This window comes from Grampus griseus (genome assembly GCF_964374135.1).
Source record: "Grampus griseus genome assembly, chromosome: 6".
Taxonomy (NCBI): Eukaryota; Metazoa; Chordata; class Mammalia; order Artiodactyla; family Delphinidae; genus Grampus; species Grampus griseus.
Window position 1 is genome coordinate 13,679,021 of NC_139000.1, and position 23,916 is coordinate 13,702,936.

Below are 23,916 nucleotides of genomic sequence, written 5' to 3' on the forward strand. Positions count from 1 at the left end.
AAAGGGAATTTTTACATATACTAAATTGAATGGTTACACAAGTGTTGGATTTAATTAAATACAAATTCAATTTTGCAATTTTCTTTTCATTTTTTAATGAGCCATAAATTTTGCTCCTGGATAGCCTCTGGGCTTAAACTTAGACAATTTGGTTTCTTTGTCCATGAGAGGTTGAAACAATGTTGTCTCTGGGGCAGCTCCATCTGGAATTTTCAGTTTCATTCATCAAACTCCTACCATCCTGGGGTTGAGACCATTTGCTGCAAATAGATAGGGGTGCCTGGTTTTCTTGATTACCTTAGCACTGCCTTTTCTTTCATAAAGTTTATCCAATCTGTGTACCCATGTCTTCCTAAATTTTCTTGTAATGTTGTCATCAGTCACTCTCTGGCTTCGAAGTTCACAGAGGCTTCCTGTTGCCTACCGAATCAAATCTGCTCTCTTGAGACCTTTCTGGACTTCATACTTAGTTTCCACCACAAAGAATCAACTTTTTATTTCCCATGTTTCAAGAGCACCCTAGATGTGCTCTACCACTAACTGGACATACGGGTGCCTTATTGTCTATATAAATGTTATGTCTATACGTTGTTTGACTTTGGACACCTCTCTTAAATTCTCCCTCTCTCCTCCGTAAAGTAAGCATAATAAGAAAAAGTGCCGCACAGTCGGTGCAAGATCAGATTGGATGACGGACATAAACCTGCGGGACAAATCCATGTGTACAGCCTGGAAGTAAACTTTGAACAATCTGCCACAGATCTAAGCGGACCTACGCATGCTCCGCCTCCCTCTACGCTCCTCAGCTCTCCCACTTCCCCTTTAAGGCGGGGCCGGAAGTGCAGCCGCGTCCGCCGGGCGCCGCGGATGGAGGGACGCGCGGAGATGATGTAGGCAGCACCGGAAGCCGCTCCCCTGTGAGGCTGCGGACCCGAGCGGCGGCCGCAGGTCCAGGTCTGTATTTGAGGCGGGCCCGGGTCGGGGAGGGGGTTGCCTGGCGCCCGCGCCTCTGCTGACCCGCCGCGCCTCGGGCTGTTTGTCTTTCTCTCCCTGCAGGCGCCATGGCTGCGGAGCGGACCCGGCCGCTGCGAGGCTCTGGCGGCCCGAACGCGCCTAGTCGGTGTGAACCCGGCGCGAGGTCCCGGGCCCCGGGGCGCTCGCTCAGGTCAGTGCCGCGCGGAACACGGCTCCGGGAGCAGGGGACCCGGGAGCGACGAACGGGTTGAAGGGATCTGGAGTTGATTTTAGAGATGGGAGAATTGAGTCTCGGAGTGACTGCCTCCTAGTGCCTCAGTTTCCTTAGCTGGGAAATGAGTTAACAGTCATGTCCCAGGGCTGCCATGAGTTTGAAAGATGATGAAGTGTGGAGAGGTGGTTTATGAAGTATAAAGCGCTGTACTAATGTGAGGGACTGCGCCATAATTGTGGGTATGCCATGGAAACAGGTGTGTATGTGTAGTGCTGTTTGCAATAAATATAACAAGGTTAATGCTGAATAATGATGGTAATCGGCATTTGTTGTAGGCTTACAGTGTGCGGGTACTGTGCTAAACGTTTTAAGTGCATTATCTTGTTTATTCCTCTTAAAAACCCTTGTAGGGTTACCTGTTCGTGGTTACCTTTTGTAAGTGAGGAAACTGGGCTTGAGATCGGTGAAGCGATTTGCCCAGGGTCACCCAGCAACAAGTGGTGTTGCAGAGCCCTTATTTCAGAAACACTATTTGTATTCTTTCAAAGCTTTTAAAAATTCATCTTAAAACTGAAGGCGGATTTACACAGAACGGATATTCACACGGTTTTAAATTCATAAAGGGACCCTCACCCCTATTCCTCAGCCCTCCAGCATTCTCTGGAAGCAACCAGTGTTACTAGCTTCTTGAATATTCAGAATATAAGTATGTAAGTTCATTTAGATAAGTTCAGAGCCTCTGTACTCTTAAATTGCTGGCTATACTTAATAAGAAAAGAGAGGGAAGATGAAGCCAAGGGCAACAAGTGTCTTGCTTTCTCTCTTGATTAGGCCGGGTCCTGAGGGAGGAGAGGAAAATGCATTCATCATGTTTAATCGAGAATGTTGTATCTTTAGTAAGACCTGGGAGTATAGGTTTGGTTTGGTTTTGGTTTTGGAGGGTGGGGGCTGGGACAGATGTTGCACCTGCTCCTTCCTGTGGGACCCTGGGACAGTCACTCCACCTTTGGGGCCATAAATTTCCTCATTTATTAGTTAAGGGCAATTCTGATACCTTCCACGAGGTTGTGAAAATCAAGTGAGGTAATATCTATGAGTAGTACTTTAGTCTGTCAAACCAGTACAAAAATGAGAGTTGCCTAAGGGAACATAGGGAGTTAATGGTAGAACCAGAGACCAAACCCAGGTCTCCCATCTCCCAGTTTAGGAATCTTTTCATCATCCACCTGTTTCAGAGGTTTGTGATTGTTACTATTGAGGGCAGAAGGGCAAGTTTAATGTTTAGTCTTAAGTGAGGGGGAAAATAAAGGATGAGACACCATGGAGTGTGGAGAGGGTGGAGAGAAAATGCACCTGGTGGGAAATCATAGCCTCAAGTCAGTAACTGCCCTTAATTATAAAATTAAATTCCCAGTAAGTTTGAGCACTTGAGTTTTTTGGTCTGTGTATTTTAAGCCATCTTAAGATAAACTGTGGTAATGTCATAGGGTTGAAAGGGATGTTAGTGGAGCTTTCCTGCCAGGTATTCATAGTAATAAAACTTACAAGGGCCCTGTGCTAGGCATGTCCCTACTCTGGTCCTGATTCTCACAGCCCTCAAGGTGAGCTAGCTTCCATTTTACAGATGACAAAACGGAAGCTTAGAAGTTAGTTGAACATGTCCACGATCACAGAGGAAGTGGCTGAATCAGTAAAAGGTTTGACTGCTCCAAAGCATTTTCATTTACCTCATTCTGCCTCTGTATCCAGCTGTCCTTGACCATTCCCAGTAATGAGAAGCTCACCACTCCGGAGGCAGCTGTTCCATTATTGGAAAGCTCTGGTGTTTTAAAAGCTCCTCCTTCAGTTGAATTGAAATCCCACTTCCTGAAGTTTTCCCCGTGGGACCTTTGCTGCCAGTACATGATATTCCTAGAGGCTCTCTAAGAGTTCAGTTTAGACCTGTGACCTTAAGAAAGTTCTCTCCAGAGTCAGTTCAATTTTTTAGAGAAACGAAAGCTGATTTTTTTTTTAATAGTGCATTCTGCACAGTTAATGGGGCCTGCTTTATTTTAAAAAGATGCCTTTTTCATGACAGTGAAAGATGAAGAACTGGAAAAGAGCCTCCCGTAAAGGGTTCAGTAGCTTAAAGGGCAATTTCTAATGTAAGAGTGGGAAGAAAAATTCTTATTAGGAGTTAGGAGAGTATATAAATATCAGAAATGGCTGGGTTTTTAAAGGTGCTCGTTGGAAAACTCGTCCCATAATCTCTGTAGTGTCACGGATACATTGATTTGGCATGCTGTATGATGTCTCTTAGTTATTTGGTAATGATATTGTTTTCACGGGTATTATAAATTTGGGTTGTGTCCATTTAAACAACAGTTCGTCTTACATAAATGTCAGCGTTTCTGTGATGGACCTGTGGCATACTGTGTGTGTGTGGCGGTGCAGGTGAGATAGAGGAAGCCCCCCTGCTTCTTACTGCAAAAAATGATGCCTGGGCAGATGTTTTGGTTATGTTTTTAATTGGCCAGTATTAACTAATTAGCTGTTGTGACATTTTGTGAATGTCCACAGAAACTTTTTTTTTTGGTCTTGCTGTGAATGATTTTTTTAAAGTAAAACTTTTCCAGAAATTTTATAGATGAAAGGTTGTTAGGATACAGAAAAAGGAGGAGGCTTGTTATTTTGGTTTTTTGTTTGTTTGTTTTCTTTTTTGGCTGCGCCGAGTGGCTCGTGGGATCTTAGTTCCCTGACCAGGGATCGAACCCAGGCCTTTGGCAGTGAAAGCACAGAGTCCTAACCACTGGACCGCCAGGGAAGTCCCAGGAGGCTTGTTATCTTGTGTTAAGTTGATAAAACTTTTGGTGAAATCATCGTTTTTTGGCAGCCAAGTAAATCCTTAAATTAATAAATCCTACCTAGCCCAAACCCTGAGGATTAAAGTCCATTCACTGTTCAAAAATATTAGACAACAGATGATGTGATTGGAAGAGGTTTATTTGCTTTGACTGCTTTTTGTCTAATAACATTCCCACCAAATTTGATATTGGGAAATTAATGAAAATGATTTTTACATACCTTAACATTAACAAAGTTGGACGATGAGATCTGGATATTTGTGTAAACCTTGATCTAGGTGACATATATGGAAAGGAGTTTATTTTCCTCTTCTAACTTAATTTGGACATAAAGGTTTTTTTTTTAATAAATTTATTTATTTTATTTATTTATTTTTGGCTGAATTAGGTCTTTGTTGCTTCGTGCAGGCTTTCTCTGGTTGCGGTGAGCGGGGGCTTCTCTTCGTTCTGGTGTGAGGGCTTCTCATTGCGGAGGCTTTTCTTGTTGCAGAGCATGGGCTCTAGGCACACGGGCTTCAGTAGTTGTGGCTCGTAGGCTCTGGAGCGCAGGCTCAGTAGTTGTGGCGTACAGGCTTAGTTGTTCCGTGGCATGTGGGATCTTCCCGGACCAGGGCTTGAACCCTTGTCCCCTGCATTGGCAGGTGGATTCTTAATCACTGCGCCACCAGGGAAGCCCTTAATGTGGACATAAAGTTTTTAAATTAGTATGATAATCTGATGGGAAACTGAGGGATCAGATTAGAAGGAAAGTTTTTATTCTTTTTTTTAATCATTGAAATGTTTCAACATATGAAAATAGAATAAAAAACCTCCATGTACCCAGCACTAATATCTACCAACATGGCCTACCAACATGGGAACGATGGTTTTTACGTGATTTGCTTTATTTTTTGTTCTCTTCCTGTTAGTTTAGTCCCCGTTGTTAAGAGTGTGTTGACACCTTGACATAGTATGTTTTGCTGGATACTTGTAAATTTTTTTTGTTGTATCTAGCCCTAAAGGGGAAGGTGGTATATAATCAGGCTTGGTGCTCCCAGATTCTATCACCAGGTTGCAGTTCTCCTGGTGGTAGCTGGCTTCAGAGAGAGACACTTGGTGTGTTTAGAAGAGTACTGATCTTGAGAGCACTGGCTTTCAGTCTGCTCTGTTGGCTATAGGCAAATCACTTACCTTCCCTGACCTGCAGCTTCCTCATCGGCAAAGTGAAGATGATGGTCCCTTTCTTTGGGTGTTTTTTAAGCATCAGAGTTACTAATTTGTCTTATTTGTGCAGGCTTCCAGGACCCTCATGGCTCTCTGGGGGTACATGAGGTTAAGAGTTGTCACCAGCTCATATGAGGCTTATAAAAACAGACTATGTAAGGCCAGATAAGGCCTTTGGTAATTCACGTTATAAAAGGCAGTGCCATAAAGGAAGTGGAAGAACCAGAATACATGAGCCGTATAACTTACTGCATCTGCTTATTTTTCTTTCCCAAACCTTTTTGCCTGAATATCTATTGCAAAAGCCAGTAGTCAGTTCTGTGATTCTAGTAACAGGTCACGTTGTACCTAGCATGATGACCAATGTCTCAAATTACTGCTCCGGAGACTTGTTTTCTGGTTGTCACATCCTTGTGCTTATTTTTGTGATTTTAGTGCCCAAATAGAGTGTATTAAGGAAATGGTATTATGATGGTTTTGATGGGGGTTCCATTGTATAGAATACACTGTTTCATAAGGAATGAATACTCTGTAAATCTTTTACTGTGGAGATGCATGTAGCATGTGCTAGACTCCAAAAGGAGCAAATCACGCACACACCAGCATAAATTTCATTGAGTTATGTTTTGAGGTCATGATTTGTTAAAGTTTGATTTCACAAATGTATTTTCTTTTGTGTGCATGGAAATTTTTCAGATAAATACAGTGTATTAACTGTAAAGTTGTAATGTAACTAAGCATAATGTTGTAATGCCAAGTTTTTTACACTAATTTTTAATACTTCATTTGTTAGCAGTCTTGCTTGAACGGTCATTTTGAGCAGAACTAATACAATATTTTGATGTGCCACAGGTAAATTTTTCCATAACCTTATGGAGAGAAAGGACTTTGAGACATGGCTTGATAACATTTCTGTTACATTTCTTTCTCTGACGGACTTGCAGAAAAATGAAACTCTGGATCACCTGATTAGTCTGAGTGGGGCAGTCCAGCTCAGGCATCTCTCCAATAACCTGGAGACTCTCCTCAAGCGGGACTTCCTCAAACTCCTTCCCCTGGAGCTCAGTTTTTATTTGTTAAAATGGCTCGATCCTCAGACTTTACTCACATGCTGCCTCGTCTCTAAACAGTGGAATAAGGTGATAAGTGCCTGTACAGAGGTGTGGCAGACTGCCTGTAAAAATTTGGGCTGGCAGATAGATGATTCTGTTCAGGACGCTTTGCACTGGAAGAAGGTTTATTTGAAGGCTATTTTGAGAATGAAGCAACTGGAGGACCATGAAGCCTTTGAGACCTCATCATTAATTGGACACAGTGCCAGAGTGTATGCACTTTACTACAAAGATGGACTCCTCTGTACAGGTAAGAGAGCCTGGAACTTTTTTTTGCATTTCATAGAGTGTAGTCTTACAAATAGAACAAAATACTCCTCAGGCTTGAGAATGGCAATTGTTAATTATATATCTATAATGGCATTATCCCTCCATCCCTGACTGGTTTTTCTCCTCTTTATCCTTTTTCACTCTGAGAAGACAATTATTTTTATAAAATTTTATGAGAAGAAAGCTCCAGACATTTTTTTAAACGTGATGTGTGTCAGAAAGCTCTACTTGTTTCTGTGCTTTTCTTCCATGTACAGTCCTCCATGTTGGGTTTTTTTTTTTCTATCAGCTATGATTTTAGGGGAAAAAACAGTAGAAAAGTTGCTGTCTAGTCCTAGCAAATAGGTCATTTTGGAAGAATTATATAACCTCTCTGTTTGTTCCCTTGTCTGTAAAATATGGAAAAGGAGATATTTCTGTCTTGCTCTAAGATCCTGTGGTGAGAAGATTTAGAAGAGTTTGGGCATGGGAATGAAGACAGTTGGGTATTTTAAAACTAAGCAAGTAGTTAGGTAACTTTTTATAACAAATGTAATCATTAAAATTAAAATTATGTGTATCTTCCAATTATAATGGGCATGTGTTTCTACATGTGTGATTATAATTAGTGCCTATGTTTTAGGCAATACATTTGGATAGGTGTTGTAAATAATTCTCAAGCAAAATTTAGAATGGCTCTAGGCAGTTCTTAACCAATGATAGCAATGCCTATTTATTTCCATCATATATAATATATATAGTATAGGGATACTCCATGTTCTGGATGATTAGAAATCATCCAGGATGATTTCTAATAAACACTTGAGTATTACCTAAATTACATAGTTGTCATTTTTAATAGTATATACTGTTCCTTTGTGTAAATATATCATAATTATTTAGCCATTTCCGTATTATGCATATTCAGGTTGTTTCTATTTTTATGAATATTTTTGTTTGCATTATTTTTTCCCCTTGAATTATTTATTTGGGGCAGAAGCCTCAGAGTAGAATCACAAGATCCAGACGTATGAATAATTTTCTAGCTCCTCTTAAATGTCCTTTCCAGATACAGTGGATTGATGCTGTGCCCACAGCAAAGTCTAAAGTAACCTGCTTCTCCCTCAGAGTCCTACCAGACTCAGTTTTAATATTTTTAATAATTAAGAGAGGTATGATTTCTCAATATTGTTTTAAAATGGCATTTCTTTATTCATTGAGGATGTACATTTTCTCACGTGGTGACATTCTCTGAAATGCTAGACACTTTGTCAGTTTTATAAAATAAACATTAAATTTAAGGCATTTCATGGTCTTGTTTGTTTGCCATCCTGAAATTACTCCGTGCTTACATTATTTTCCCTGTCCTATAAAAAGCCTGATTACTGGAACAACATCATTTGTTCTTTTACACTTTGATGTACTTTTCCAGCTGTGGTGATGGCTTTTCAATATCCTTTTCGCGTCATGATCACCGGCAGGTAATTTTTTTTTAAAGATTAAGATGCCGTATTGCCTTTGAGCTTGGCATTTATTCACACTTGGGTCAATACTGGCAGTTGACTCATTTTCAGAACCAATTCCAGCTTTTTTTTTTTTTTAATTTCTTGTTAAACTTCGCATTTAAAATGCCGTAAAACCTGTTACTTGTCACAGAAGTAAATGGAATACATTCACTGAATTCCTTAACTACCTGGACAGTTAATATCTGCAGATAACTGTGGACCCAACCCTGCATTTTAAGATTATTCTCCAGGTGGGTCTATATGCTATGTTATTTTTAGTACGATTAAATTCACCAGGTTGGCATATGGAAAATTATGCTTTGTTTATTGAAAATGATCCAAAGCATTAGTTTAAAGCAGCATTCCTGGGACTGTTAACTAGTGAGAAATATTTGTTAATAGAATTAAACATGTGTTTGTATCACTTTGTTACTTAAGAGCTTGTATTTTCACTGTGGTTGAATTGGGAAATTCTGAATTTGGCAATAAATTTACAGTGACTCTCAAATTAGCCCTTAAGCAAGCAATAAAACAGTATTACCAAAAAGATCGATAATGCTAAAAATTAACATGGTATGGATTGAATGAGGTAGTTATTCCGCTTATTTCTGAAATGGTAAGAAAGGAAACTGTTGTGCTTTGTGCTGTTCAGTAGGTATTTATTTATAAAATGCCTACTGTGTGACAGACAGACTGTGTGAGGGCATGCATAGCTGAATTAGAGCAGTTCTTTCTGCAGAGAACGTACACACTGGGATCAGGAAGGTAACCTGATTAAGTAAAGGTCTCCGTGTGAACTGTGGCTAATAAGAAAACACTGAAGTGGATAGTTGCTGCTCCACTGTAGTAAATTATTGCCATGTGGGATTCAGGCTCAGAGTTGTCAGATCTGACTTTTCAAGAGAAGCCCCAAGTCTAAATTTTTGTGAAATACCCTCATTTTTTTAAAAAGTATTAATTTTTAAGTATTATTCAGAATTTTAAAATATTGTGGTTGGGTCATATTCAACCTATAAGTGGCTGTGTTGTAACCTCTGGCTTAACATTCGAATGGGAAAAACGAGAGCTATAAAAGAGGTATGATCAAATGATATATTTAACTAGGCTTACTGTGATGAACATTTCACAGTATATACAGATACCAAATCATTACATTACACACCTGGAATTAATGTAATGTTATATGTCAATTATATCTTAATTAAAAGAGAGACCAACCAAAAAAGTGATACTGTTCAATTGTATGAGGGAATAAAATTATATAATTGTTCAGAAGAAGGAATGATTTCTTCCATTTGGGAAAGTAGAGCAGTGTTTATGTTGGGTCTTGAAGAATGTATAGATTTTTGGAGAGTTGAGATACACAGGGCTTTCCAATAGGAATATCAGCATTCGAAAGGGCCAAGCATGAAGCATGGAGGATGAAAATAAAGAAAACCCATGTTGGCTGAAATCTTAGAATATAATTAGGGAGAGACTCCTAGAGTATAATCTGAAGAAATAGGCTTGGGCTGTGTTTTCACAAGCCTGGAATGCCAGGAACATGTATTTGGACAGTTTTCTATAAACTATGAAAGATTTTTGAGCAGAAAAAGGGCCGAGTTCAGAGCTTTCCATTTCAGATAAGCTAGTGTTTCTTGTTTCTGTCAGACCCAGGTCCTCTTTGGATGACATATTTTACAGTATTCTCCTATCATGGAAGTAACTTATCTATAAGTACACATTTTAAAAATCAATATAATACCCAAACTTTGATCCAGAGGAGAAATAAGAGGACTGTGATTTAAAGTAATACATATTGAACACGTGCTCAAGCATGGCTTAGAAGGTGGTAAAGTAATCAGATGTTTACACCTATGTGTACTATTACTGTGAACATGACAGCTGTGAATGCAGAATGTTGTGTTTGTGTCACACATTTGTATCATGTTGTATTTTGTATCATCTGTGACACCATCTTTTCAAATGGTGAAAGACTCTTAGCAGAGTTCCCAGGAAAGTACGTCGTTCCTCAATTTATCTGGTAGTTACACTCATAGAAAATTAGGTATACAGTTAAACTGCTAATACTCTTTGTAAAACAGATTTTAGGTTCAGTCAGATAACTAAGATTTTCACTTACAAATATCTGGCAGAACCTTATGGAATGTCATACAGAATACAGATTCTTTTTGTGCTCTGCAAACATTGCAGGATGTCCAGCATTCCTGGACTCTGCCCAGTAGATGCCAGTAATGTCCTCTCATTGTGACAGTGAAGCCACCCTAGAAATTTCTGAAGTGTTCCCCCTAGGAGATGATACTAATTCTGTTGATACCCTTTGACATAGACACATCTTGCGCTTGCAATTTAAATGACTAGTCTTGCAGTTTAGATGAGCTTAAATAGGTCTAGATATAGGATAGTCAGGGTAGAGATTTTTAAAAGTAGCAGTTGCAGAGAAGAGCAGCTATTGAAATAGAATTGACAGGATTTGTCAATGAATTGGGTATGTGGTAAGGAATAGGGAGATTTCAAAAATGGCTGAAGGCTTCTAGCTGCGTGTATAACTAGGAAGATAGTAGTAGTAGTAAAAGAATAGAAAATGAAGGGATAAATTCAAGAGGATAGATGGAATTCAATTTGGGATGAACTGAATTCAGTTGGATGTCTAAGTGGAGATTCCCACAGTATCTGGAAATGCTGGGTGAGAGCTTTGGAGAGTGCTCAGGGCTAGAGAGAATGATTTAGGAGTTAGTCACATCACAGCTATGGCTGTAAGTGAAATTTTAAAAGGAGATGGAGAGAGGAGAAGATAGAGCATAGGAGGATCCTTTGAGTGTGTATTCAGAGAAAGGGGAGAGGTAAAGAAACAAGGCTAATGAAGAGAGTTTCAAGAAGGAGAATGAAAGTTGCCTGACTTGAAGAGGCACTGGTAAATGTTTATTCAGTTGGTTAACAGAGTCAGATAACTCAGAGGGGTGGTTTGAGAGCTGAGATCTGATTCTACCAGTTAAATATTTAAACTTAACTTGATAAGATAGCTTACTCTGTTTGGGTTACGGCTCATTTTTCTGCTTACCTTTGTTACATTACCCATCTCTGTAATTTTTATATCAAAGATTGTTTTGTGAGTTGAGAGGGCTTTTTCTCCCTTTTATATAATGAAAAATAGTCTACATTTAGTTCCCTTTCACTTTCCTCTACACTGTATCATTTACAACCTCTTTACCCAACCTGATTGTTTTCTGATGTTTATTAGGGTGTAAAACTGAATGGCCTCATGTTTTCCTATATAAACTAGTTTAAATAATTAATTTAGATAATCTCCTTCCCTTTTTTTATCAGATTGTGGTAAACTATATGATTTATCATTTTAACCATTTTAAGTGCATTGTTGTGCAGACATCACCACCATCTATCTCCAGAACTTTTAGCATCTTTCCAAACTGAAACTGTACTCATTAATCAATGACACCCTATTCCCTCCTCTGCAGCCCCTGGCAACCACCATTCTACTTTCTGTCTCTGAATTTGACTACTCTAGGTACCTAGAGTACCTAGAGTAGAATCTTACAGTGTTCGTTCTTTTGTGACTGACTGAATTTCACTTAGCATAATGTCTCCGTGGTTCCTCCATGTTGTCACGTATGTCAGAATTTCCTTCCTTCTTAAGGCTGAATAATAATCCTTTGTATGTATAGGCCACGTTTTCTTTATCCCCCCTCCTAGTTTATAACTGGCCTTCCTGCTTCCAGTTTTGCTCCCCTTCAAACCATTTTCTTTGATGCAGCCACAGTGATCTTTCAGAAATGCAGATAAGGTCATAGTTAAACATCCTCCCGACCGAGTTCTCCAGCCTAACCTTGCCACTATTTCCCAGTCATACCGAACTGTTATCAGTGTCCATGTTTTAGGCAATGCATTTTGACAAGCATTGTAAATAATTCCTAGGTAGCTTTTAGAATGGATTCAAGTAGTTCTTTATGAATCGACCCCAATGCCTAGTCACGTATATTTATGTAATATATAGGGATATTTAATAGGTGCTTTAATAGTTATATTCCAGCGATTGGTAAACCACGAACTGCAGGGGCTGGATCCAGCAGAGTGGAGTAATTACCACAGAGACTCTAGGGCTCAAAAAGCCTAGTATATTTACTGTCTAGTCTTTTACAGAAATTTTGGCTGAGCTCTGGCATATACTGCTTTTTTCGGTTGGGGAGAGGGTGCTGATTACTTCATTCATCCTTTAGATTTCAGCTAGTTAATACCTGAAAGTTTGGGGGGTTTTTTTAAGCCATGAAATTCCTTCTTCCAACAGTCCTACAGCACAGCCCGGCTTAACAGCAGAGTAGAGGATATAGCTGTGGAGCCAGTCGCTCCATCTCCTGAGGCATGTTCATGGAACACCTCGATGTTGAGGTGCACGATTGTAAACTCAGTGGAGCTTCACCTGGGGCGCTTTCTCCTTTTATCCCCCCCTTGTATTTGCTATGGGCTTTTGTACTGCCCACCACTTACTGTACTGAAGTGTTATTGTTTGTTTAGCCTTTTTGTCTTCATAGGAAGACTAAGCACCATAAGAGCAAGAGCCCTGCCTGACACACAAGTTCTCTAAATATGGGTTGAATGAATGAATGAATGAGACCCTGGCTGAACACTGGCAATAAATCAGAACCAAGCTAAGATAGGATCTGAAATGATTTCTTTTCCTGCTTTGCTTCCTAGAAATATAGTCACAAAATGCTGACTGGACCAAAAAGCTGAGAGGACCTTAAAGATTATCTAGACCTGTGCTGTCCAGTGTGGTAGCCACTCAACACGTATGGCTTTTGAGCGCTTGAGATACGGCTAGTTCAAACTGAGATGTGAAATAGGAAGTACTCACTGGATTTTGAAGACTTAGAATGTAAACTATTTCATTAATTTCTATATTGATTACATGTTAGATGATAATATTTTTGGCATACTGAGTTAAAAATATTAAATTATTTTCCCTGTTTTGTACTTTTTAAAATAAATTTATTTATTTTTGGCTGCGTTGGGTCTTCATTGCTGCGCGTGGGCTTTCTCTAGTTGTGGCGAGCGGGGGCTACTCTTCATTGCGGTGTGTGGGCTTCTCGTTTGGTGGCTTCTCTTGTTGTGGAGCACGGGCTCTAGGTGGGCAGGCTTCAGTAGTTGTGGCACGTGGACTCAGTAGTTGTGGCTTGCGGGCTCATAGAGCGCAGGCTCAGTAGTTGTGGCGCACAGGCTTAGCTACTCTGTGGCATGTGGGATCTTCCCGGACCAGGGCTCGAACCCATGTCCCCTGCATTGGCAGGCGGATTCTTAACCACTGCACCACCAGGGAAGTCCCCTTTTTTTTGTACTTTTCAAAGTAGATGTTAGAAAAATTTAAATTGTGTATGTGTCTTGCCTTATATTTCTATTGGACGGTATTGTTCTAGATTATTGGTTCTCAATGCATTGCTAATACATTAGGATCACCTAACAAGCTTTTACAGTAATTAGATCCTACCTCAGATGTTCTAAGTTAGAATCTGTGAAGATAGGGCCCTGCACGTGTGTTTTGATAAAGCTCCGCAGTAGATTCTGATGCCTCATATGCCCATTGAGAACCACCAGCCAAATCTCGCCTTTCATTTTATAGAGAGGAAACTGAATCCTTAAATAGTAAAATAACAACAAATATAGTCTTCATTTCAGTATGCTCTCATAGGGTTTGTCCCAGTTGAAATTCATACTCTGCCTCTTTCATAACTGATAGCTATTTTTCCATTGTCTGAAACAGTGGCTCTTGATCAACCCTTAAAGGTGGCATTGTGGCTAACTTTATTTAGTCATTTAAACTTTTAGAAAACTGATCAGTTGGTGCTTTTCCAAGATGCCATGTCCTTATTACAGGGACTACATTTTTGTAGCTTCAGAATGGTTTTTTCTTTGTCAGTTCTTTTTTTTTTTTTTTTTTTTGGCTGCTCTGTGTAGCATGTGGTATCTTAGTTCCCTGATGAGGGATCGAACCTGTTCCCCCTGCAATGGAAGCGCAGAGTCCTAACCACTGGACCGCCAGGGAATTCCCTCTTTGTCAGTTCTTATTCTTACCTTTATACAGGTAAATTGTGAGACATGTGTTCATCGTTAGGATTTTAAATGTGATTAAGACAAAGTCCTGAATTGTCACCATAATCAGTATAATATTTTCATCAGAGGCAGAAGTAAAACCTACCCTCTTTTCTGCAGAATCTTAAGAGGCTTTACAAGCTCTTTGTTGAGTTGTTGTGAACGTCTGCGAATAATTTATGTCTAGTTTTCTTTGAAGTTCCTTCACATATTTCAGGATGGCTCAAGAAATTAGCAGTTAGTCTTTGCAGAAATTAACCAGTGATTGGAGGCTTATCTATGATTTGCCTTAGAGTAGAACATGTTCCAGCAGACAACTTTACTATTCACCATTCTTTATTTGTTCAGAATTGTTGGGTAATGGACAGGCATGCAAGTGTACACATCCAGTCATAGGTGGTACCCACCATTTTGAGCTTAAATCAGAGAGCTCATGATAGCCAAAAATTTGGGAGAATTTACAAGTGGAAGCACCAAGGGGTGCTTTAGTCTAACACCACGCTATAACCTGGAAAGTTAAGGGAAAAGGACTAAACCAAAAGGCTTGGATTCAGTCCCAGGGCTGTTAACAGTATTCTGGTGACCCAGAGCAAGTTGTGTTACTGTCTCCACGCTTTGGTTTTCCCAGCTATTAAGTGAGAGTGCTAGAGGAGGTGACTGTTAAGGTTCTCCTTTAAGAATACCATGGTTTGGGGAATTGATTTTCCTTCTTTAGTGTTTGTTTTCTTACTAACCTCCCTGTTTTTCTCTTGAAGGGTCAGATGATTTGTCTGCAAAACTATGGGATGTGAGCACAGGGCAGTGTGTTTATGGCATCCAGACCCACACTTGTGCAGCGGTGAAGTTTGATGAGCAGAAGCTTGTGACAGGCTCCTTTGACAACACTGTGGCCTGCTGGGAATGGAGTTCCGGAGCCAGGACCCAGCACTTCCGGGGGCACACGGGGGCGGGTGGGTTGCCTTTCTTCAAGGGTTTCAACAGCTACTTTACCCTCATTCCTTAAAGCCAGGAGCCAAGAATGTGATCCCTTTTTTGTTTTTGTTTTTTAATTTAACCTGCCTTTCCCCCAATTTCTTTCTCAGTCACTACAGTTAATCCCTTTATTCAAGTTACTCTTTTTTTGGAATTTTCCCCCTAATTTTTCTTTTCCTTGGCCCATTTTTTAACTCTTATGTCCTTTATACCCTTATGCTAGGAGAGGCAGTTCTTTTTTTCCCCTATTTCATTTATATCCTACTGAACAGTCAGCCCCCTCTGTTTTGATCAGATTCCATACCTCCAAATTGAGTAAGTGCTACACTTGTAAATTCAGTCCACTCTATTTGTAGAATTAGGACTGGAAATCATTTGGAGTGACTATACAGATTACATCAAATTGAAGCTTGGTTGACAATAATTTTACAGCAGCCTTAGTTTGTAAAAAACTGGTCATTTGAACGTACCCTTCAGATCTGAGCTTCTCCCTCTGCTTCGCTGTATTTTGGAACTCTGCAGAAATCATGTTGATGTAGTTCCCAGCCTCTTGTGCAGCTGCTCCCTTCTTCCTTTCGGCCCTTTACCCACTGCATTAGCCCCTGAGAATCATAGTCTATGCTCTTGAGACACTTATGAGCAGCCTTCCTGTACTCCCTAAACAGGTTGAGTTTCTCTGCTGTAGGTTTCCCAATACGTGTGTTAACACTTACCATATCAATACAAGTAAGTATGATAACCTTGTTTCCCCACCAACCTGTAAGCTCCAGAAGGACAGGGATCCTGCGTGTCTTATTCACACTTAGGTCCTGAATTCCTTGCACCGTACCTGGTACTCAGTAATTCTTTAATGTAAACCTAGATGTTTTGTGGCAAAAAACCAAGTCCCCCCCCATTTTGTTTGTCATCCTGTACATTTTTCTTCAGTCTTCTCTGCTACCACTTGTTTGTTGTAGAAATTAATATTTTGAAGATATATGATTTAACATGGAACTTATATATCAAACTGAGTGTAATATTCCACAGTGTCCAGGGTTGTACATTGACTTCCAGGTGATTTTATACCTGGTCAGCTTTGAGAGCCCTGTTCTAAAAAATTTCCTCTTTGCTGTTCCCTGGACATTGCTGTGGCTTTACCTAACTCCATGCCTTTGCTGTTCCCTCTACCTGCAGTATTCTCTTTCTTTTCTTGATAAATTCTACTCATCCTTCAGGGCCCATCTCCAATATCGCCTCTTCCCTGAAGTCCTCCCTGATACCCCTGGGCAGAGTTAGTCATTCTCCTTGGTGTTTCCCTAGCAAGAGGTAAACATTTATTTATCTTTTTTTTTGGACTTCCTCTTCCACCCCTCACTTAGTCTGAGTTCCTTAAAGAAAAGAGCAGTGTCTTCATCTTTGGGTCCCCAGTATTCCTTTAGGGCTTGGCAGGCATTTAAAAAACAAATATTTGAGTACTTGCTATACTCAGGCACTGTTTTAGGTGCTGGGGATAGAGCTCTAAAGAAAATCAGACAGTTTGAGAGAATGGCTCAGTCTGACCTTTAAGATCTTTGTTTTGTTTTTCTCATTACACTGGCTTTTTTTGAGTATGGGTATTGTTTTGCAGCTTATACTCTTGACGTTTTATCTTACTGCAGTAAATAGTACAAATATGAGTTGGTCCACTTACGTTCTGTTTTTCCTGCATAGGCTAGATAAGTTACGTGTAGTATCAGGCAGGCAGTCCTGAGAAGAAATGCCATTATCTACTACACTGGTTTACCTCCCACTCTGAACCTAGTACAAGTATAAGAGATCGTACTATTCCAGGAGCTTTTCATCCTTAGAATTATAAGCTATGATAATAAAAAGAATTTTGAAATGGATATATTTTTTAGCATAAAATTGCTAGCTGAGAAAGCATCATTCCTACAGTAGTTCTGGTTGAGAAATTATACAGTTGGGCAGCTAGGGAGAATAAATGTAATTGAACTCTACTATGAAAGACCCACAGGCAAAGGCGTATTTTAACTTTGTGTGTGTTGTATATACTAGTGTTTAGCGTCGACTACAATGATGAACTGGACATCTTGGTGAGTGGCTCTGCAGACTTCACTGTGAAAGTATGGGCTTTATCTGCTGGGACGTGCCTGAACACACTCACCGGGCACACAGAATGGGTCACCAAGGTAGGAAGACTTACAGAAGAAATGTTGACATCAGTCTTGCTGAGGGTGGGGGAGCTGGGGGTGGGATGGAGGATGGTAGATGCTGCCTCATAAGTGGTAGATGAGTCATAAGATGGGATAGATACAACCACAAAGCATGACGGTGTATAACAATGGCCAGCATGTAAAAGACACTCAGTAAATAGTTTAATGAATGAGTGACTTACGGACATGGAAATATGCCCACAATATATTAGGTGGGCAGAGGGAGCAAATAAAACAGGTTACTTACAAAAAACTATGTAGAGTATGACGACAGTTTCTAAATGTGTTTTTGCACTAAAATGTTGAAGATGATTATTTCTTGTGGAATTGAGTACTTTTTTCCCTTTAGGATAAGCATATTTTTAAATCAGAAAAGTAATTTTCATTTTAAAAAAGAAAATGCTTGCGAGAAGTGGAAGAAAAATGTACAGGCTCTTTAAAAGAACATTGTGCTGGTTTCTAGCCACTTTTATTCAACATATAATTGGAAGTCCTAGACAGAGCAGAAAAAGAAAAAAAGGGATCCATGTTGGAAAGGAAGAGGTAAAGCTGTCAGTATTTGCAGATGCGTGGTATTTTGATGACTCCATCAGAAGACTGTTAGAACTTGTAAACTACATGTAAAGTTGCAAGATGTAAAATCTATACACAAAAATCTGTTGCCTTTCTGTACACTAATAATGAACTATCAGAAAAAGAAATAAAGAAAACAGTCCCATTTACAGTTGCATCAAAAAGAATAAAATACCTGGGAATAAGTTTAACCAGTACATAACAGAAAGACCTGTATATTGAAAACTGCAAGGCATTAATGAAGGGAATTGAAGTAGACACAAATAAATGGAAAGGTATTTCGTGCTCATGGATTGGAACAATCGGTATTGTTAAAACGTCCATACTACCCAAAGCAATCTGCATATTCAGTGCAATCCCTATCAAAATTCCAATGGCATTTTTCAAAGAAATAAGACAAATAATCCTAAAATTTGTATGGAACCACAAAAAAACTCAAAAAGCCAAAGCAATCTTGAAAAAGCACAAAGCTGAAGGCATCATGCTTTTAAACTATATGACAAAGATACAGTAGTTAAAACTATGGTATTGGCAGAACAGACACATAGATCAATGGAACAGGATAGATAGCCCAGAAATAAACCCACGTATATATGGTCAATTCATTTATGACAAAGGAGCCAAGAATATACAATGGGGAAAGGGCAGTGTCTTCAATAAATGGTGTTGGGAAAACTGAACAGCCACCTACAAAAGAATGAAACTCAACCACTGTCTTACACCATACATAAAAATTAACTCAGAATCGAATAAAGATTTGAACTTCTTAACACCTGAAATCATAAAACTTAAGACTAGAAGAAGAGATCGTAAGCATCTTGACATAGGTTTTGGCAATGATTTTTTGAATCTAACACCAAACGCAACAAAAGCAAAAATAAATAAGTGGGACTACACCATACTAAAAAGCTGCACAGCAAAAGAAACTTAACAAAATTAAGAGGTAACCTACTGAATGGGAGAAAATATTTGAAAATTATACATCAGATCGGGGCTAATATCCAAAATAGATAAATAACTCATACAACTCAATAGCAAAAACCAAACAGTCTGATTAAAAAATGGGCAGAAGATCTGAGCATTTTTCCAAAGAAGACATGTAGATGATAAATGAAAACAACAACTAACAAGTAAATGAAAAGATGTTCAGCATAATTAATCATCAGGGAAATGCAGATCAAAACCACAATGAGGGACTTCCGTGGTGGTCTAGTGGTTAAGACTCTGCGCTCCCAGTGCAGGGGGTCCAGTTTCGATCCCTGGTCAGGGAACTAGATCCTGCATGCCGCAACTATAAAAAAGATCCCACATGCTGCAACAAAGATCCCACACGTGGCAATGAAGATCCCACATGCCACAACTAAGACCCAGCACAGGCAACTAACTAAATAAATATTAGGGGGAAAAAACCCACAATGAGATATCACGTCATACTAGTTAGAATGACTATTATCAAAAAGACAAGAAATAACAGGTGTTCGTGAGATTGTGTAGAAAAGGGAACCTTTGTTCACTTTTAGGGGAATGTAAATTGGTGCAGCCACTACGGAAAACAGTTTGGAAGTTCCTCAAAGGATGAAAAATAGAACTTCCACATGATCCAGCAATTCCACTTCTGGGTATTTATCCAAAGAAATTGAAAACACTAACTCAGAAAGATACATGCACCCCCATGTTCATTGCAGCATTATTTACAATAGCCAAGATACGGAAACAACCAAAGTGTCCATAGATGGATGAAGGGATATATGTATTGAAATATTATTTAGCCGTAAAAAAAAGAATGAAATCTTGCCATATGTGACAAGTGGATGGACCTCAGGGGCATTATGCTAAGTGAAGTAAGACAAAAAAGAGGCAAATACCATACGATCTCTGTTATAGGTGGACTCTACAGGGGAAAAAAAAGCCAAGCTCATAGATACAGAGAACAGATTGGTGGTTGCCAGAGGCCGGGGGTGGGATGTGGGGAGTGGGAGAAATGGGTGGACAGTGTTTTTTGGTTTTTTAGTTTAAATAAATTGCGAAGAAAGGGAAGGAGGAAGGAGGAGAAAATAATGCTTGCAAGAAGTGAACCAAAAATGTACAGGATCTTTAGAAGAATGTTGTGATGTCTTCTAGTTTTCAAAAAAACGATTGCTGTGAGAATCAAAAGCCATGTAAAAAGTGGAAATGCCATGCAGAAACACTTTTTTTGAGTTTATCATGCTATTCTGTGAGGGGCTAAGGATGCAGGAGTGAGCAAAACAGACCCAGGCTTGATGCGAATGTTAGTCTAGTAGGAGGAATAGTTATTAGTAATTTCACAAGTTCACAAATTGTGTTAAGTGCTATGGAGGAAAAGTGCAGGGTCTAATTCATTTTGATTCAGGTAAAGCTTTTAGAGAAGGGGCCAAATGTGAAGAATAAATGGGAGGTAACTGTAAATGGAGTGTTTCAGAGGGTGCCGTACGTGCACAGGCCCTGGGGTGGGAAAGAGCCTAGAACATTTGATAAGCTGTTGCCCTGGAAGGCCAGCGGAGCTGTGCTGTAGTTGGGGGAGGTGTGGGAGAGGGGCCATCATGTACGCTTTACTAGACCTCTTTAAGGATTCTGGATTATTGTAAGTATAGTAGAAAGCAAGTGATGAGTTCTGAGCAAGAGTCTGGTGTAATTTCATGTTTTTAAGAAGATAACTGCTGGGCTTCCCTGGTGGCGCAGTGGTTCAGAATCTGCCTGCCAATGCAGGGGACATGGGTTCGAGCCCTGGTCTGGGAAGATCCCACATGCCGCGGAGCAACTAGGCCCATGAGCCACAACTACTGAGCCTGCGCGTCTGGAGCCTGTGCTCCGCAAGAGGCCGCGATAGTGAGAGGCCCGCGCACCGCAATGAAGAGTGGCCCCCGCTTGCCGCAACTAGAGGAAGTCCTCGCACAGAAACGAAGACCCAACACAGCCAAAAATAAATAAATTAATTAATTAATTTAAAAGCAAATTTTAAAAAAAAAGAAGATAACTGCTGAGTGAAAAATGGGTTACAGTGGGGCACAAGTGGATGCAGAGTGGCCAGTTAGGCTTTTGCAGTAGTCTAAGCAAGAGAGACCCACGGCTTGGACTTGGGTGGCAATAAAGAAAGAGAAAGGCATACACGAAGGATGTGTCTTTAAGGTAAAGCCAACTGAACTTACTCATGGGGAGCAAAGAAGAAGAAAGAATCTGATGACTAGTGGCTTTTAGACTGGGTGGGTGATTGTGTGAGAAGACCAGTAATACCACCGAACTGTACACTTAAAAATGGTTAAGATTCTACATTTTATGTTATGTGTATTTTACGACAATAAAAACATTGGGAAAAAAAATTCTGTACTGGGTGCATTCAATTTTAAATAGAAAAGTTATATAATACAAGTTGGTGTTATGTTAAAAACAGTGGACTTGGGGCCAGGACACTGACTGAGATGTCTTAGATAAGTTACTCTTCCCTTCAGGGCCTGAGTTTCATCATCTGCTAGATGTTCCTGTGAGTACTAAATGAGATGATGGGACAGAACCCAGCAAGGTGCCTGGCACTCAGTAGCAGGTCTGTCAGTTTCATTTGAATCTGCAACCCAGGCTTCTGAATGAGTGAGCCTGGCCTCCCCTCTCACTTTATGCTTATTTATTCCTAAAATAACCAGAAGCTAGTGTTTACAGATTATCCCACATGCTAATGGAATGTTAGCTTCCATTACATTATTATTTTCTTTGTTTTATTTCATTTTCACTACAATTATTTGAGATAATAGGTGCCCCATCCCCTATTTTAAAGATGAGGAAACTGAGAAATGAAGAGGTTAGATGGTCCTGCCCAAGGTTGCAGAGTCAACATATGACAGATTCTGGTCCCAAGTCGAGTGCCTTTCCCTTTATGATGCACATGCTTATGAAAACAGGTCCTTTGTATCTATTATGTGAATGGACTTTTTTCTTTCCTATCCCTCACATTTTTTATGAAGTCACGTTTTATAATTTTTTTTTTTTTTTTTTTTTTTTTGCGGTATGCGGGCCTCTCACTGCTGTGGCCTTTCCCGTTGCGGAGCACAGGCTCCAGACGCGCAGGCCCAGCGGCCGTGGCCCACGGGCCCAGTCGCTCCGCGGCACGCGGGATCCTCCCGGACCAGGGCACGAACCCATGTCCCCTGCATCGGCAAGTGGACTCTCAACCACTGCGCCACCAGGGAAGCCCACGTTTTATAATTTTTAAAGTCAGTCGTAATGTATGCTTCCAGACTAAAGCTAAGAGTAAATGCTGCCAACATTAGACACTTTTAGGTCTTGCTAATAATCTAAAGAACCTGGTAATAGTAAAACTCTTAGTAAAGGTTAACTTGTGTTATAGTTAACATAGAGTTATAGATTACTCATATACCATATCATTTTGAGCTCTTTTTCCTATTTTAATAGGGGTAGGAACAGTACTAAAAGGATCTTTCTGTAACATGGATATTTATTGTTTCTAGGTGGTCTTGCAAAAGTGCAAAGTCAAGTCTCTCTTGCACAGCCCTGGAGACTACATCCTCTTAAGTGCAGACAAATATGAGATCAAGGTGAGGTTTTTTTCCCTCCATTACTTTGCCTTATGAAAGAGTGTGGCACGGGGGGAATATTTCAAGGGAGGAAGGAATGTCTTTAAGCCCTCTTAAACCCACTGGAAAGAGAATTGTTCATTTTCCTGTGCTCTAGGCAGTTTCTAACTCTGATTTGTAAATGAAGGGGGAAAAAATCCACAGAAATTTATCTTCAATGCGTTCTTACCTTTTCTTAAGACATATATCTCCTGCTCTCCTCAATTCTTAGATCTAAAGTATGAAAACATAAACATTTACTTGTGTCATAATAATAGCAATTTGCAAAAAAGTTTACAGAGCACTCTTACATGTGTTTTTATTGCATCTTTTAAACTGTTCCATATGGTAGGCACTAACCGTCTTCACTGCAGGAACTAAGGTTCAAAGAGGTTAAATATTTTACCCAAGATTACGCAACACATATGTGCCAAATCAGAATTTGAACCCATGCTTCAGCTGTAAAACCTGTGGTCTCTCCAGTTTACTTCACTTTGTATTTGACGTCAGCAAACACAGGCCACATTGTTTAAGGACAAGCTTTTCTATGGTGATGTGATTTCTCATCTTTCCTAATTTTCTCTTATCTGTAGATTTGGCCAATTGGGAGAGAAATTAACTGTAAGTGCTTAAAGACGTTGTCTGTCTCTGAGGATAGAAGTATCTGCCTGCAGCCAAGACTTCATTTTGATGGCAAATACATTGTCTGTAGTTCGGCACTGGGTCTCTACCAGTGGGACTTTGCCAGTTATGATATTCTCAGGTAATATTCCCTTGGACCTTTACCTTTAACAGTCTGTTGCAGTTTAATAATAAAGGCAAGGGCTTCCCTGGTAGCGCAGTGGTTGCGAGTCCGCCGATGCAGGGGACACGGGTTCGTGCCCCGGTCCGGGAAGATCCCACATGCCGCGAAGCGGCTGGACCTGTGAGCCATGGCCGCTGAGCCTGCGCGTCCGGAGCCTGTGCTCCGCAGCGGGAGAGGCCACAGCAGTGAGAGGCCCTCGTACCGCAAAAAAAAAAAAATAATAATAATAATAAAGGCAAGACTAAATATTTCCATAAACCAGTTAGTAACTTGCTTTGGGGAAATGTTTAGTCCATCAGTTGTGTGCTGAAAATCTCACACAAAAATGTTTTAAAGGCAGTAATTAAATTAGAGTTATATGTTAGAATGTAAAGGGTCTAGATTCTAAGTCTTCTTACTTTGAGTTACTTCCACTTTAAGAATTTCTGAATTCCCCTTCCAGCTTCTCTGGAAAATGAAGAGTTTGGATGAAAAGATCTTTCAGATCTCCTCTGGTTCTAATATTTTAAGTTCTACTTCCTGGTCAGTTGAAATTCTGTGTTGAGGGATTGAGTGGCTTTCCGCTGACTGGCAGAAAGACAGAGAAAC

General features: G+C 40.0%; 1 protein-coding gene across 2 annotated transcripts in view; it reads left to right on the plus strand.

Annotated features, from left to right (window-relative positions):
• The first annotated feature begins 900 nt into the window (after window positions 1-900).
• FBXW2 (F-box and WD repeat domain containing 2) overlaps window positions 901-23,916 on the plus strand; it is a 31,980-nt gene continuing 8,964 nt past the window's right edge. The window contains exons 1-7 of one of the 2 annotated variants that reach the window (XM_082657611.1): window positions 901-954; window positions 1,057-1,165; window positions 6,088-6,597; window positions 14,959-15,153; window positions 17,210-17,343; window positions 22,419-22,505; window positions 23,117-23,286. In XM_082657611.1, coding sequence (XP_082513737.1) covers window positions 6,108-6,597; window positions 14,959-15,153; window positions 17,210-17,343; window positions 22,419-22,505; window positions 23,117-23,286 — 1,076 coding nt within the window. In that variant the 5' untranslated portion in view covers window positions 901-954; window positions 1,057-1,165; window positions 6,088-6,107. The remainder of the gene's footprint in view (window positions 955-1,056; window positions 1,166-6,087; window positions 6,598-14,958; window positions 15,154-17,209; window positions 17,344-22,418; window positions 22,506-23,116; window positions 23,287-23,916) is intronic. The other variant, XM_082657612.1, reaches the window with a different exon arrangement.